The sequence below is a fragment of the Dipodomys spectabilis genome, unplaced genomic scaffold (assembly GCF_019054845.1).
Source record: "Dipodomys spectabilis isolate Male_0828 unplaced genomic scaffold, ASM1905484v1 ptg000228l, whole genome shotgun sequence".
NCBI classification, from domain to species: domain Eukaryota; kingdom Metazoa; phylum Chordata; class Mammalia; order Rodentia; family Heteromyidae; genus Dipodomys; species Dipodomys spectabilis.
In genome coordinates, this window is record NW_024870905.1 from 10810449 (window position 1) to 10826670 (window position 16222).

The 16222-nt window shown below is 53.6% G+C and overlaps 1 protein-coding gene across 1 annotated transcript; it reads right to left on the reverse strand.

Annotated features, from left to right (window-relative positions):
* Window positions 1-134: 134 nt before the first annotated feature.
* Chrnb4 (cholinergic receptor nicotinic beta 4 subunit) lies at window positions 135-14348 on the reverse strand. Its single transcript, XM_042697713.1, has 6 exons — window positions 14294-14348; window positions 7980-8128; window positions 6072-6116; window positions 5876-5985; window positions 2376-3345; window positions 135-275 (listed from the first exon to the last, which is right to left on the reverse strand). The coding sequence occupies exons 1-6, from the start codon at window positions 14346-14348 to the stop codon at window positions 135-137; spliced, it is 1470 nt and encodes a 489-aa protein (XP_042553647.1).
* Between the last annotated feature and the right edge of the window lie 1874 nt (window positions 14349-16222).

Genomic DNA, 16222 nt, shown 5'->3' on the forward strand with positions numbered 1-16222 from the left:
GAAGGCAGTTCAGGACCCTTCTCTCTGTTCCTCTTGTGCCTCGAGCTGCTTTGATGGGAATTACCCCAAGTGTGGCCAGGAAGAAAGCAGCCATTTGCCCACCCCCATGACCCAGGGGTCCCCTGTGGGGTGGCCTAGGGGACTTTGGAAGGGGTGTGGGTCTGGAAGAGGGGGGGCAGGAAGAGCCCCACGGTGCCCAGGACGCACACGAACACAAAAACCCACAGGAACAGCCGGTCCACCACCATGGCCACAAACTTCCAGTCCTCCACGACCTGTGGGCAGACAGAAGGGCTGGTTAAAGGTGTGCAGCGCTGGGGACTCCTCCCATTCCTGCCCCCCTCGGACACGGCAGGGCCCCCAGGAACTGAACTACACAGAACAGCTTTGGGGTCACTAGTGCCACTGTCCCTCCAGGGATTGGCCTGCCTGTGCCTTGCTACTCAAAAACCAAGGATGTTGCTGGGTGCCAGTAGCTCATGCCTGTAATCCCAGCCACTCAGGAGGCTGAGATCTGAGGATCATGGCTGGAAGCCAGCCCAGGCAGGAAAGTCTGTGAGACTCGTAGGTCCAATGAACCAGCAGAAAACTGGAAGTGGAGTTGTGGTTCAGTGGTAGAGCACCAGCCTTGAGCAGAAAAAGCCAAGCAAGAGCCCGAGGCTCTGAATTGTCATGAATAGACCTGCGGCACAAACAGACTAACTCCTCGCCCAGACCTGATTAGAAATGACAGGTTCACAGTCCCAATGTTGGCAAAACCTTGGTCAACTTCCAGATGTCCTCATCTCCTTGGCACTGGGCGGAAGAGGCCCCAAAGAGAGGCCACGGTCCAGGTTCAGGTCCCCCGCCCTGCCCCCAACCCAGAAGGGCTCTGTGGAGTCTCTGGAGATACAAAGGCAGCTGATGTCACTGGCCTATGATGCGTGTCACCCCTCCGGGATACCCAGGAGCCAAAGCAGCTCCCTCACCCCCAGACAAACACCATGGGTGCTTCACCCTGAGACCCAGCAGCCTGGCCGCGCTCCTTGGCCTTCTTGGACCCTAATTCCAAATGGTGGATGAGTGTGCACATGCACACATGGGTATATGTGTGTGCGTGTGCCAGTACTGGGGCTTAAATTCAAGGCTTCATTGTCTTGCTTGGCTTTTTCCACCCAAAGCTGGTGCTCTACCACTTGAGCCACACTCCCGTTGCTAGTTTTGTTGTTTTTTTTTGTTTTTGCTGGGTCACTGGAGAGAAAAATCTTACAAACTCTCCTCCCTGGGCTGGCTTCTAAGCATGATCCTCAGATCTCAGCCTCCTGAATAGTTAGGACAGGCGGGAGCCACTGACACACCCCTCTCCACCCCCAGCAAGGCTACCATCTTGAGCAGCTGGCTGCAGAAGAGAATTCACGCCCTACATTCTATTTGTCAGCTGGTCTGGATTTTCTTAGCACAGAGTGAATATAGAGCTTGTCCGGCCTGCGCTCTTCATCCATGCTAACTAATGGAATGCTTTGCTTCCCCAGAGAACACAGGCCGAGGAAAGAAGAGAAAGGATAAGAGAAGGCATCTCTATCCATCAGCCACAAACCGTCTCCCTCCCAGCTCTCAGACCCCACTGTGCCCTCAGAACCCGTCCAAGCCAGGCAGGCACCAGCAGCGCATGCCTGTAATCCCTACCTACGCAGGAGGCTGAGACCTGAAGATGGAAGTTTTGAGGCCAGCCTGGGTAGGAAAGATTGTGAGACTCTTATCTCCAAATAAAAACTCCCTCCTCCCAATAAAAACACCCAAAGTGGCGTTGTGGCTCAAGTGGTAGAGCAGTGTGGCCTTGAGCAAAAGAAGCTCAGGGACAGCGCCCAGGACCGGCATCCCAAAATAAAAAATAAAATAGCTGTTCAAAAGACGATCTGATCTGGGTTGAAATGAAAACATGAAACTTGTGTCCAGTTTAGAAATGCGCACAGAGAATGTCTGTGACTACCTCATTCTGCGCCGTGTTCGATTATTATCAGGTGTGTTATTTGTTCGGCGGCATTATTTGAAGCTGGGGCAGCTACTCTGGCTGAGATCAGGTTCAAAACCAGCCTGGGCAGAAAAGCCTATGCGATCTTTATTTCCAATGAGCCACCAAAAAAGCTGGAAACGAAGCTGCGGCTCAAATGGTAGGTACACCAACCTTGAGTGGAAACAGCTTAAAAGGAAACAGGGTATCTGGGCCCTGAGTTCAAATCCCAGTACTAACACCAAAGCAAACCAACTCAGTTCTCCAGGAGTTTTGTGCATCCTAAATCTCTAAATCTGGAAATGCCAAACGGGTGGCTTGATCTCACCCACTCCACCCCCATGCATGGGCGGGTGGACAGGGAAGCCTGGACTTATAGACTTACACTCTGGTCCTGGTCGTTGCTCTTCATATGCTGGGCAATGAAGTTGACCCCCTCTAAAGCTTCCTGCACGTCTTGCTGGAATCTCCCTGAGCGCCGAGGCCGGAAGTCCTTGGGGACACCTGTCCGGTGACACCCCATGGGAGAAGTGGGGGTCGCCAGGGTGGGGTTCACAAAGTACATGGCGTTCCCATAGAGGTGGGAAGAGCTGGCCGGGGCCTCTGGCTTGCTCAGGGATAAGTGGCCGGGCTGAGGGGCCCGGGCTGGGGGATCATCCGGGCCGGGGCGTTTCATGAAGAGGAAGGTGGGCAGCTTGTGCAGGAAGCAGCGCTTGACCCAGGCGGCCATGGTGTGCGTGCTGGGCGAGCGGTGGTGGACGTTGAGCACGCACACCGTGGTGACGATCGAGAAGGTGACCAGCACCATGGTGAATAAGAGGTACTTGCCGATGAGGGGGACATCGAGGGAGGTGGGGGGCACGATCTTGGAGATGAGCAGCAGGAAGAACGTGAGAGCCAGCAGCACCGAGATGCACAGCGTCATCTTCTCGCCACAGTCCGAGGGCAGGTAGAAGACCAGGATGGCCAGCGAGGTGATGAGCACGCAGGGGATGATCAGGTTGATGGTGTAGAAGAGCGGCTTGCGCCTGATGATGAAGTCATAGGTGATGTCCACGTAGCTGGGGTCCCAGGGGTTCACCGTCCTGCGTCCCGGCAGGGCCACGATGTCCCATTCGCCGCTGGGGGTGAAGTCGTCCATGCTGGCCGTGGGGGACATGAGCACCATGTCGATCTCCGTGTGGTCGTACGTCCACGAGCGGAACTTGAGCGAGCAGTTCTGCTGGTCAAAGGGGAAGTGCTTCACCTCGATCTTGCACGCGCTCTTGTAGATGGCCATGGGCAGCCACTCGATGCTGCCATTGGAGTGGACCACCGCGTTGGTGTAGACGGACACCTCGTACGTACCGTCGGCGCTGTGGGGGTGGGGATGGGGCCAATCAGGGAGGAGAGGAACGGGAAACACACACACACACACACACACACACACACACACACGCACATGCACACACACCCTAGAGGGACCACTCTCCCAGCCCCACTGAGGGCAGTGAGGGGTTTCCTGAGAATAGCTTCATTGAGGCCTCGTAGTTGGCATTATTTTTTGCAGGGGGACAGGGGTTGTTTTGCCATTTCCTGGGGCATAAACTCAGGGCCTGGGCACTGTCCCTGAGCCCCACTTTGATCAAGGCTAGTGCTCTACCACTTGAGCCACAGCTCCACTTCTGGTTTTCTAGTGGTTCGTGGTAGAGAAGAGTCTCATGGACTTGCCTGCCCAGGCTGGCTTTGAACCGTGATCCACAGATTTCAGCCTCCTGCAGAGCTAGGATGACAGGTGTGAGCCACTGGTGCCCGACTAATGGGATTGCTTTGTTACCATTTCAAGATTGTCCCATTTCACAGATGGGAAAACCAAGGCTCAGAGAAGGTAAGTTGCTTCTACAAGCCCAGAACACTTGGGCTGGGAAGGTGGCTCAGTGGTAGAGCGCTTGCCTTGCATGCATGAGGCCCTGGGTTTGATTCCTCAGTACCACATAAGCAAAAAGAAAAAAGCCGGAAGTGGCGCTGTGGCTCAAGTGGTAGAGCGCTAGCCTTGAGCTGAAGAGCTGAGGGACAGCGCCCAGGCCCAGAGTTCAGGTCCCATGACCGGACCCAAAAAAAAAAAAGTTCAGAACACTTAAAAGTAGTTCATGTCAGCTCTGAACTCTTATCAGCTTATCAGTCTTCTCCTCTAAATATTCCTCTCTCTTTTTTTTTTCTTTTTCTGGTCCTAGGTCTTAAATTCAGAGCCTGGATGAAGACCCGGAGCTAATTTTGCTCAAGGGTAGCACTCTACCACTTGAGCCACAAAGCCACTTCCGGCTTTTTCTCAGTGATTTATTGTTGATACAAGTCTGTGAAGAATTTCCTGCTTAGGCTGGCTTCGAACCTGAGCCACCAGCACCCAGCCATATTCCATTAAAAGTATAAATTATAAATTTATAAATATATCTTTATGTTATATTATATATGTATATAGTTATAACTATTATATATAAACATATAACTGTATGTAACTTGTTATTGCTAAGGTGTTATTGTTTGTTTGTTTTTTTTTGTCGGTCGTGGGGCTTGAACTCTGGGCCTGGGCGCTGTCCCTCAGCTCTTCAGCTCAAGGCGAGCGCTCTACCATTTGAGCTACAGTGCCACTTCCGGTTTTCTGGTGGTTTATTGGAGATAGGAGTCTCACGGTCTCTCCTGCCCGGGCTGGCTTTGAGCCTCGATCCTCAGATCTCAGCCTCCTGAGTAGCTAGGATTACAGGCGTGAGCCACCAGCGGCCGGCTAGGTGTTATTGTTAATGGTGACAGAAGAGTCACCTTTTGTTAAGTCAGGAATGAGGACAATTCTTTAAAAAAAATTTTTTTTGGGGGGGGGTCCGGTCATGGGGCCTGAACTCTGGGCCTGGGCGCTGTCCCTCAGCTCTTCAGCTCAAGGCTAGCACTCTACCACTTGAGCAACAGTGCCACTTCCGGCTTTTTTTCTTTTTGCTTATGTGGTGCTAAGGAATCGAACTCAGAGCCTCATGCATGCAAGACAAGTGCTCTACCACTGAGCCACCATCCCAGCCCCCAGGACAATTCTTTTTTGGACAATGTCACCCCTTCTTTTGCTTTCCCTTGTGTGTGTGTGTGTGTGTGTGTGTGTGTGTGTGTGTGTGTGTGCCAGGACCGGGGATAGAACTCAAGGCCTTGAACTCTCAGCTTCTTCTGCTCAAGAATAATTTTCTACCACTTGAGCCACACCTCTACTTCTGACTTTTGACTGGTTCATTGGAGCCTCTTAGATAAGTCTGCCTGGGCTGACTTGGAACTGTGATCCTCCTATTTCAGCCTCCTGAGTAGCTAGAATTACCACTGTGAGCTACTAGTACCTGGCATACTCCTTTTATTGTTGTTGTTGCTGTTGGGATGGACTCTTGCTATGCTGCCTGAGCTCATAGGCAAATTCTGCCTGAGCGGCTGGAGTAGCTAACACCCTGGGGCCACCTGAGCTATCTGCACAAGACCTATCAGTGACCCTAGGACCCAGCAGAGACAAAGCAACCAGGATTCAAACAGAAGCCAGGTGTCCGTGGCTCATGCCTGTCATCCTAGCTACTCAGGAGGCTGAGATCTGAGGATCATGGTTCAAAGCCAGCCTGGGCAGGAAAATGGATGAGACTCTTATCTCCAATGAACCACTAGAAAACCAGAAGTGGTGCTGTGGCTCAGTGATAGAGCACTAGCCTTGAATAAAAGAGCTCAGGGACAGCGCCCAGGCCCTGAGTCCAAGCCCCATGACTGGAATCCCCCCTTCCCATAAGAAAAAAAAATCACAGAGACAGACAGGGGGCTGTGATCTGGGGGTTCCATGCTGGCCACTCACTCACCTGACCCAGGGAGGCCTGGGCCCGCCCCGCCACTCACTTGTTGTAAAGCACGATGTCAGGGAGCCAGATGCGCTTGGAGGGGATCCGCAGGATCTTCACCCCCTCGTAGCGGGCGCTGTCCCATGCCAGGCGGTAGTCTGTCCATTGCTACAAGGCCCAGTCACTGGTCAGTCCCTCACCACCCAAGGGCGGCCCTCCTCCAGGTGATAAACCCTGGCCCTGTGGGGCCTTACCTGCTTCAGCCAGATGTTGGCGGTCATGATCTGCTCTCGCTCATTCTGGGGAGAGAGAGAGCCATCAGGACATCAAGATGGAAAAGACTGGGCGCTGCAGGCTCCAACTATGCAGGAGACTGAGATCTGAGGATCACGGTTCAAAGCCAGCCCTAGTAAGAAAGTCCCTGAGACTCTGATCTCCCATGAACCACCAGAAAACCGGAAGTGGAGCTGTGGCTCAAAGTGGTAGAGCACTAGCCTTGAGTAAAAGAGGTCAGGGACTGCGCTCAGGCCCTGAGTTTAAGCTCCAGCGCTGACAGGAAAAAGAAAGAAAGAAAAAGACAAGACAAGACTGGGTACTGGTGGCTCACATCTGGAATCCTACCTACTCAGGAGGCTGACATCTGAGGGCCTTGGTTCAAAGCCAGCTTGCGCAGGAAAATTCTTAAAATTCTTACTGCTGGGGCTGGGAAGGTGGCTCAGTGGTAGAGCGCTTGCCTAGCATGCATGAAGCCCTGGGTTTGATTCCTCAGTACCACATACACAGAAAAAGCTGGAAGTGGTGCTGTGGCTTCATGTGGTAAAGTGCTAGCCTTGAGCAAAGGGTCAGGGACAGTGCCCAGGCCCTGAATTCAAGCCCAGGACTGGCACAGAGAACGAAAAAACAAATAAATCCTTTAAGCTGAAAACAACTCCACTCTCTTAAAACCGAGCATTTCATGTTTATGCTAGCTTTTACAGACTCTGACTTCTCCCAGCAGTATCCACAGGAATAGGGCTATGTTCCCTTTGCCTTCTGGAAGGCTCCATTACGCTCCCCACTCCCCAACCCCTGGGTCCCACAGAGCAGGTCTGGCAGGGGCAGCCTGAGCCTAGAAGCATGACCAGTGCTGCCTGCCTGTCCACCTTCCCCAGGGCAACCGTCCAGAGAAGCAGCTGGGTCACCCAATGAAGCTTTATGCCCTTGGCTGCTCTAGAATGTTCTCACAGCAGCTGGGGTATGGCCTGGCTGGGCGTCCTCACTGCCTGGCGCCTGCCACTAAAAGAGGGGGTGGGGGCAGAGCGCGGGACATGGAGCCCTCTCCATCTGGGGCTAGCTGGGCTTTCTCCTCAGGGATGCCAACTAGCGATTTGGACAATGTTTTCCTTCCTTCCCTTCCTTCCTTCCTTTCTTCCCTCCCTCCCTTCCTCCCTCTCTTCCTTCCTTCCTTCCTTCCTTCCTTCCTTCCTTCCTTCCTTCTTTCCTTCCTTCCTTCCTTTCTTCCCTCCCTCCTTCCCTCCCTCTCTTCCTTCCTTCCTTCCACTACTTGAACAGTAGCCTTACCGCCAGCTTTTCTGGTGGTTCATTGGAGGTAAGAGTCTCCTGGACTTTTTTGCTTGGGCTGACTTCCAACCATGATCCTCAGGTCTCAGCCTCCTGGGTAGCTAGGATGACAGGCTTGCACACCACTGGCTTGGCCAATGTTTTCTTGAACACTATAGAACTGAAGGAGGAACTGGGGATTAAGAAGATGCCAGCATAGCTGGGCACCAGTGGCTCACGCCTGTCATCCCAGCTACTCAGGAGGCTGAGATCTGAGGATCGTAGTTCAAAGCCAGCCTGAGCAGAAAAGCCTCCCCAGAGACTCTTATCTCCAATGAACCACCAGAAAACTGGAAGTGGCGCTGTGGCCCAAGTGGTAGAGCACTCACCTTGAGAAAAAGAAGCTCAGGGACAGCATCCAGGCCCTGAGTTCAAGCCCCATGATGGACAAAAAGAAACAAAGGGGGAAAAAAAAAAACAAAACAAACTCCACTCACCTGACACCTCCTTTCTCCCCATTAAGAACTGAATCCCCATCCCCTAAGACCTACACATAAGGCTAGAAATGGCTGGGTCCTCCCCTCGAACTCAGAGCCCCAGCTGCCCAGGACCTCTGCACCTACCACACTGATGAGCTGTGCCAAGAATAGCTGTAGCTTGATGGAGATGAGCTGGGAAGAGCTGGTGGCCGGGCGGATCAGGTTGTTGTAGCGAGTTTGGTTCAGAAGATCGTCCATCAGCTTCTCCTCGGCGTTAGCCAAGCGGCAATCCCCTGGGAAATCACAGAGTCAGACCTGCTTGGGGTGTGGGGGGGTGGCTTGTCCAGTTATGGCAGCAAAGGCGTGAGGGTAGCCGTGAGAACTGGGGAGTACAGGTGTTCTGGGGACTGACACAAGTATTTAGATGCTGGGAGTTCAAGGTAGGAGCTGGTAGCGCATGCCTGTGATCCCATCGACTCAGGAGACTGAGATGTAAGGATCATGGTTCAAAGCCAGCCCAAGTAGAACCATCTGAGAAAGACTCTTATCCCCAAGGAACCAGCAAACAGCCGGAAACGGAGCTGTGACTTCAAGTGGTAAAGCACCAGCCTTGGGTAAAAAAGCTAAAAAAGAGACAGTGCCCAAGCCCTGAGTTAAAAGTCCCAGGATGGTCCTAAATGAATGAAAAAGAAAAATCAACAACAGTGCAGCCTAGCTCAAAGAGCCTGAGGTAGCATTGTTCACAATAGCCAAGATATGGAAACAACGCAGATGCCCCACTACAGGTGAATGGATCCAAAAACTGTGGTACCTATATACAACGGAATATTATGCAGCTAGGACTGGAAGGTGGCTCAGTGGTAAAGCGCTTGCCTTGCATGCCTAAGGCCCTGGGTTCGATTCCCCAGCACCACATAGGCAAAAAAGAAAAAAGCCAGAAGTGGCACAGTGGCTCAAGTGGTAGAGCGCTAGCCTTGAGCTGAAGAGCTGAGGGACAGCGCCCAGGCCCAGAGTTCAGGCCCCACGACTGGACCCTCCCCCCCCCCCAAAAAAAAAGAAAGAAAAAGAAAAAGCCAGAAGTGGCACTGTAGCTCAAGTGGTAGAGCGCTAGCCTTGAGCTGAAGAGCTGAGGGACAGCGCCCAGGCCCAGAGTTCAGGCCCCATGACTGGACCCCCCCAAAAATATTATGCAGCCATTAGAAAGGACAAAATAATGGCATTCGCAGGGAAATGGAGGGAACTAGAAAAAATCATTTTGAGCCAGGTAAGCCAAGAGCAAAGAGACAAATGGCACATGGTCTCTCTGATATGTGGATGTTAAATTCAAAATGCAAAGAGATATGACAAAGTAAGCAGAACTCAAGAAACACAGGACCTCCACTCAATTTGTTGCATTATTTCTAAATGACTCCATGTTCTTGCCCACATATATGGTATATATATGCGCACATCTGAGAGAAGCTAGGAGGAGGACACAGAATCACAGGAAAACGGGAAAAAATACAACAGAGGGGCCCATCAGCTGCACTGGACATAGACGAAAATGAACGAAGCAACTCAAAGGCAGCGATGGGAGGGAAGGAAGGAGAGGGAAAGAGGGAACAGCTGACACTAAGCAAAAGGAAAGAAATGCACATATCACCCGATGTGGAAGAAATAGCTGTATTGTCAAAGCTCATAGAATTCACAAACTTTATAGACCATGAGGACAATTTGCCTTGTGCAGATTAAGATGTGTTGGCGACTTTAACTAAGGATCACTATCCCACAACACTGTGAAATTTGTGAAATATAGGTAATACTTAATCTCAATAAAAATCATAGATAGATACAGATATATAAAGAGCCTGAGCTAGCCCACCAGTGTCTCCCACAACACTCTAGGCCCCCAAACTGTCCACTTTAGCACCCCAGATCTTTTGCCAAGTAGTATGTGAGTATCTCATCTTCGTGTCTGGAAGGGAAGGTAAAGTTGAGGGACCTGTGTGTGAGTGTGCATGCGTGCACGTGCATGTGTGTGGCTTTGGAGAAAGGGGGGCAGGTCAGAGACACACCCGCAGCCCCGAAGCCAGCAGAAGGATGGGGGGATAGGGGATAGGGCGCTGGCCAGGGCAAGGCCTGGTTCCCCAGGTCCAAGAACCTGACTACATCCTTTGCCAGAAAGCCATTCCCAGAATGGCACCAAACCCCGTTCCTGTGTAGGAGGGAGCGGAGTGCTCCAGGGATCGGGCCAGGGCAGACCCCAGGCGGGGCGGGGCAGGCCTCCCAGCCCCTGGGGAGCAGCACACTTTCCAACTGGCTGCCTATTTGGAGCAAAGGCACTATTCAATGCCTAGTGCAAACCCGCTCCTGCACCTGCTGCCCTCTCCCCTCCCCCCTCCCTGCCCTTCCCTGAGCTGGGGGGGAGGGTGGGGGAGGATACTGTGGATTCCTGCCCTAGATTCCCAGCCCTGCCTCTCCTACCTAGGGATCTTGTCTCTCAGAGGCCAGCAGGCAGCCCTGGGCTACACCTTGGTTCTTCTGCCGGCCCTTCATTCGCTCATTCATTCTACTTGAGCAGTTTCTCCTTGTACAGTGCAAAGTGGGCACCGATGCTCACGCCTGTCATCCCAGCTACTCAGGAGGCTGAGATCTGAGGATCCTCGTTTCAAAGCCAGCCTGGGCAGGGAAGTCCTTGAGACTCTTATCTTCCATGAACCATCAGAAAAGCTGGAAGAGGCGCTGTGGCTCCAAGTGGTAGAGCACTAGCCTTGAGGGAAAGGAGCTCAGGGACAGCGCCCAGGCCCTGAGTTCAAGCCCCAGGACTGGCACAAAGGAAAAAAGACTCTATACCACAGATGTGAGCTTAGGATTGTGAGGGAGGCTGGATCCCACACCTCTGCTGCCCCAGCAAGTTTACCCAGATTCCAGGCTGGTGGGGGGGGAGGGGATGGTCAAGCTTTGAGCTCACCCAAAGGACTCTCTTCCTTCACTTTTGGCCCATCAGTAGCTCACACCTGTAATCCTAGCGACTCAGGAGGCTGAGACCTGAGGATCGCCATTCAAAGTCAGCCTGGACAGGAAAGTTCATGAGACTCTTAACTCCAATTTATCACCAGAAAATTGGATGTGGTGCTGTGGTTAAAGTGGTAGAGCGCTCGCCTTGAGTTGAAGAGCTGAGGGACAGTGCCTAGGCCCAGAGTTCAAGCCCCACAACCCCTCACCCCAAATTAAAAAGTTAAAAAAATCACTTTGGGCCCATCTTGCCTGTAAGGTATTCAGTTCACCGGGGACCCTCCACCATCATAAGGATCCCCTCTGGATGACAAGCTAGAGAGCCCCAGAACTTTTCACTTCTCAGGTGGGCAAACTGTGGTCATAGGAGGATGAGAGAGATCAGCAGCTCAGATTTGAGTAAGTTCCAGGAGATGGTATCAGGTAGAGGTCTCCCCTCTTCCCCTCTCCCCCACTTGGTCTTGAACCCAGGGCCTGGGCACTGTCCCTGAGCTTTTTTGGCTTTTGTTTTGTTTTGTTGCTCAAGGCTAGCCCTCTACCACTTGAGCCACAGCGCCACTTCCAGCTTTCTCTGTGTATGTAGTACTGAGGAATCGAACCCAGGGCTTCATGCATGCTAGGCAAGTCTCCACCACAGAGCTACCTTCCCAGCCTGACCTTCCTCTGAATCCTGTGACTTTTTTTTTTTCTTTCTGGGGGAATTTTGAACCCAGGGCCTTGCACTTGTGAACCAGGCACTCTACCACTCAAGCCACAGCTCCAACCCCCTGTGCCCTTGCTAAGATCCCTTATAAGGAGACTGCCCATGCGAAGGCCAGAACTGGTGGAGTCCAAAAGGGTGAGAGTAACTAGAATGGCTGCTAAGGGCTGCGTTTCATGCCCTCTGCCTCCCCCAAAAGCTGGGGGGGGGGGTCCCAGAACAGCCCATGTTTATGCATATTCCATCGGTGGTCTCGGCCTGTGAGGTCTGCCAGGCCCCAAACACAGGGACAGGCCTTCACAAGTGGGAAGGAGAGACCACCGGCCCACGCAGTGAGCCAGGCCCACCACCAGGGGTCAGCGCTGAGCCAGTGAATCTGATGGGGAAGAGGCCCCGGCTTTCCTTGGCAAAGGGGATCCAGGGAAAGAAGTTAACAATCTGAGAGACAGCCAGCGCTGGAATTCTAAGCTGTGCGTGTGCATGCACATGCGTGCGCATGTAAGTGTGTGTGTAAAGCTTGAAAAAGCATTCTGATTTAAACATGAAAAGACAGCCAGGCGCTGGAGGCTCACGCCCATAATCCCAGCTACTCTGGAGGCTGAGAGAGGGCTGAGGTCTGAAGGCAGCCAGGGCAGAAAAGTCCATGAGACTCTCATCTCTAAAGAACGAGCAAAAAACTGGAAGCAGAGGCGTGGCTAAAGTGGTAGAATGCCAGCCTTGAGCAGAAAAAGCAAAAGGATGGAGCTCAGGCCCAAGTCCAAGTCGCCCAGTACCAGCATGCATTTGGCTTCTCAGCTGCCTTTCAATAAAAACACATCCCACGTGCCCGTGCTCAGATAAGAACACACACACACACACACACACACACACGAAAGACATATCTATTAATTATTTTGGAATACAACTACAGAATAGCATTGGCAAGTGGGCATTTGAAAGGTAAAGACTGTCGTGTGTGTGTGTGTGTGTGTGTGTGTGTGTATCTCAAGAAGGGCAGGTGAGATGTGTGTTTATTAAAAGGCATCTGTGAAGTCAGGCACTGGTGGCTCACGCCTGTGATCTTAGCTACTCAGGAGGCAGAAATCTGAGGATCACAGTTTGATGCCAGCTTGAGCAGGAAAGTCTGTGAGCCTCTTATCTCCACTAAACTCAAAAAGGCTGAAAGTGGAGCTCTCGATTGAGTGGTAGAGTGCTAGCCCTGAGCCAAAAAGCTCATCACAGCACCCAGACCCAGAGTTCAAGCCCCAGGACAAGCATGCCCGTGCACATATGCACGTACACACACACACACACACACACACACACACACACACACACACATGCACGTGCACATGGCTGCCATGGACTTTTTTCTTTAAGCTGAGATTGTACCTCTTACCAGGAGCTCATCACATATCAGCCCTGCATCTCCAGTCAGATTTATGAATTATCTCTGCATAAAAGCAGATTCCCAGGTTGGGTTTCCAGAGAGCTTGAGCCCTGAGCCTGGGTGGGGCCCAGGAATGTACACTTGGAGACATCCACTGCCCAGTGGGACTGCATCAGGCTGTGCAGAGCAGCTCCATAGAACTGTTAGGGAAACTGAGGCCCAGGAAGGGCAAAAGGTATGGCCTAGGAGCACCTAGTAGGTGGTCCAAAGCCAGGATGCATGCATAGTGAGCTGTCATCAGCATCCTTAAAAAGACCTCCCCTTCCTAAAGGCTCCCTATATAGCTCCCCATTCCTACCCCAGCACCTCTCTAAACTAGAGCTCTGTCTTAGGAAGATGCAGGTAGTGGTCCTCTAGGCTCATCTGGGCCCAGGGAACAAGTTGTTGTTTTGGTGTTTTTTTTTTTTTTGCCAGAGTTTGGGAGCTGAAAGGTCTTTGGATCTCCAGTGGGGCATCTGTGTTTTTTATGCTCTCGTGTGTGTGTGTGTGTGTGTGTGTGTATGTAGGTCTTGGGGTCTGAACTCAGGGCCTGGATGCTTGAGGGTTTTTTGTTTGTTTTTCTCAAGGCTAACTCTACCACTTGAGTCACACCTCCACTTCTGGTTATTTGATAGTTAATTTTGGAGATGAGTCTCCCAGACTTTCCTGCCCAGGATTGGCTTTGAACCATGATCCTCCAGATCTCAGTCTTCTGAGTAGCGAGGATGACAGGCGTGGGCCACCCCTGGCTTTCGGATGGGACATTGGGACATGTGAAGCGGGGCAGGAGTTCTGAGGGGCTTGGGGGGGGCTCTTCCCCGCGTGTCAGCAGTGCGGTTCCTATCAGCCCAGCCCGGGGCCGGAGCCCCCGGCCAGAGCTGGGAAACCCGACATGGAGGTGCCATAAAATCTCCCCTGAAAGATCGTCCTGAAACGGGCTGCCAGCCGGGCCCCGTGGGGTGAGGTTTCTCAGTAGTGGCATTTGGGGGTGACCTCTCTCTAAGTCAGATTTGCAGCCACCTCTGGGGGTGCAGAAAGGAAGCGTCTCAGCCCTGTTAGGACTGGGACTCGGGGTCCCGACCTTCCCTCTGGGGCTGCCAGGGGTCCCCCAACCCGGCTGATCCACCCAGGGACCCCCCCCCCGCCCCCAGGGAGGAGAAGTGACCCCCAAACCAGGCACCTCGCTCATCCAGGCCAGGCCCCCATCATCAGGGCTGGTGGGCTCGGCCCCGCCCACGTCCCCACTGGGCCGGGACGAGCCCTGGCCCCTCCCCCGGGGATGGGGGCGCCTTCTGTCCCCCCCCCACGGGGGCCCTCCCGCCCCCCCATCCATCCCGTCCCCCGAAAAGAACTCACCGCGCCCGCAAAGGGCGATCAGGGAGAGAAAGACCAGGGGGTGCGAGCTCCTCATGGCAGGTGGGGTCCGGGGTGACAGCCCACCGTGAGCGGGGTGGTGGGGTCGCCCGACGCCCGGACGCCCCGGCCGGCCGGAGAGCGCGCGCTGGTCCCGGTCCTGCGGCCGCAGGGCACTAGGACCCCGCGGTCGCCCGCGTGCCGCCGGGCCGCCGGGCCTCCGGGAGCCACGCCCACCGCAGGGATGGGCCAAGGGAGCCCCGCCCACCCAGGCGAGGGATCGCCTGGAGTCACGCCCACCTTGGGGATGGGCCTCAGGAGCCACGCCCACCCAGGACGGTGGATGGGCTGGAGCCACGCCCACCAGGAGGCGGGGCCGAGTGAAGACCTCGGGTGGGCGGAGCCGGGGTGGGCGGAGCCGGGGTGGGCGGAGCCGGGGTGGGCGGAGCCGGGGTGGGCCTCCACCCCAGGGCCAGCCTGGCTCCTTCCCCACGATGACAGGCCCTGCAGGGGAAAATGTGAGGACGTTAGGGTTTCCCCCACTCAGTTTGCGAACTGAAGGAGGGAGCAGAGGTACAGAGTGGTGAGTGAGAGGGGTTCCCAAATCTGAGGTGGCCCCTCCCCGATGAGGGGAGGGGGCGGGAGGAGCAAAGGCCTCCCTCCCCCGCCAGGTAGCCTCTTCCAAGTTTTGGGGGATGTGAGCACTGGGCGCTTGTCAATCATCTGGGTCCCAAAAGACGTGGGGCAGCTTCCGGTGGCCTAGGAAGTGCTCCTCCCCTCCAGCCCCGCGGGGCTCCTCCCTGGTCTGGACCCCCAAGAGGCAAATCCTAGGACAAGGCGGGAAGGGCCGGGGAGGTGCAGCAGGAGTTGGGGTGATCAGCTGGGAGAGGGAGTTTTGCCAGCTCTGCAGGCCTCACCATGCTTTCCTGTGGCTATGGGAGCAGAGCTTTTTTTTTTTTTCTTCTGTAACCTTGACTTACGATGTTTTAGGAAAAATAAAACCAAAACAGCTGGGTGTGGCTCTGGCCTGTGATCCTAGCTACTGAGGAGGCTGAGCTCTGAGGATGGAGGCTTGAGGCCAGCCTGAACAGGAAAGTCTGTAAGACCCTAATCTCCAATGAACCATCCCCCCCCACCCCCAAAAGCCCAAAGTGGAGCTCTGGTTCAAGTGGTAGGGCACTAGCTTTTGTTTTGTTTTGTTTTTTTGGTCCTGGTTCTTGATCTCAGGGCCTGGGCACTGTCCCTGAGCTTTTTCCTTTAAGGTAGCACTCTATCCTTTTGAGCCATAGCACCACTTCCTGTTCTGGTGTTTAATTAGAAATTAGAGTCTCATGGACTATCCTGCCTGCGCTGGCTTTGAACTGCAATCCTCAGATCTCAGCCTCCTGAGTAGCTAGGATAACAGGTGTGAGCCACCCACAGCGGGCTACACCACTACTAGAGTAAAAAAGCTCAGGGACAGCACTCAGGCCTTGAGTTCAAGCCCCAGGCAGGCACCAAAAGCAAACAGAAACACCGTTGAAATGGGGCTTGAGTTCAGCTAGCTGGCTGGTTTCCTCTGGGGATGGTTTGGAAACTTCTTTTCCAGTGAGAAGAGCTATAAAAAGTGAATCAGAGACATAACCAGGCCGAAAATAAGATCATCTCCTTCTTGAACCAAAAGCAAAGAAAAAAAACCAACCCAACAACAACAAAAAGACATGCGCAGTGGCAAGACCTTCCCATTAAAGAGGGCCTGACAGACTCCAGGTTAACAGGCAGGATTTGAATGAATCCTAACCCTTGAGCGGGCGTGTGCTGGTTGTTGAGAACAGCACAGAGGGCGAGCCTGACCAACCTGCAAGCCATTGCAGCACTGTAAGCATTAAAGGCAGCGATAGAAGCTGGGCGCTGGTGGCTCACGCCTGTAATCCTAGCTACTCAGGAGGCTGA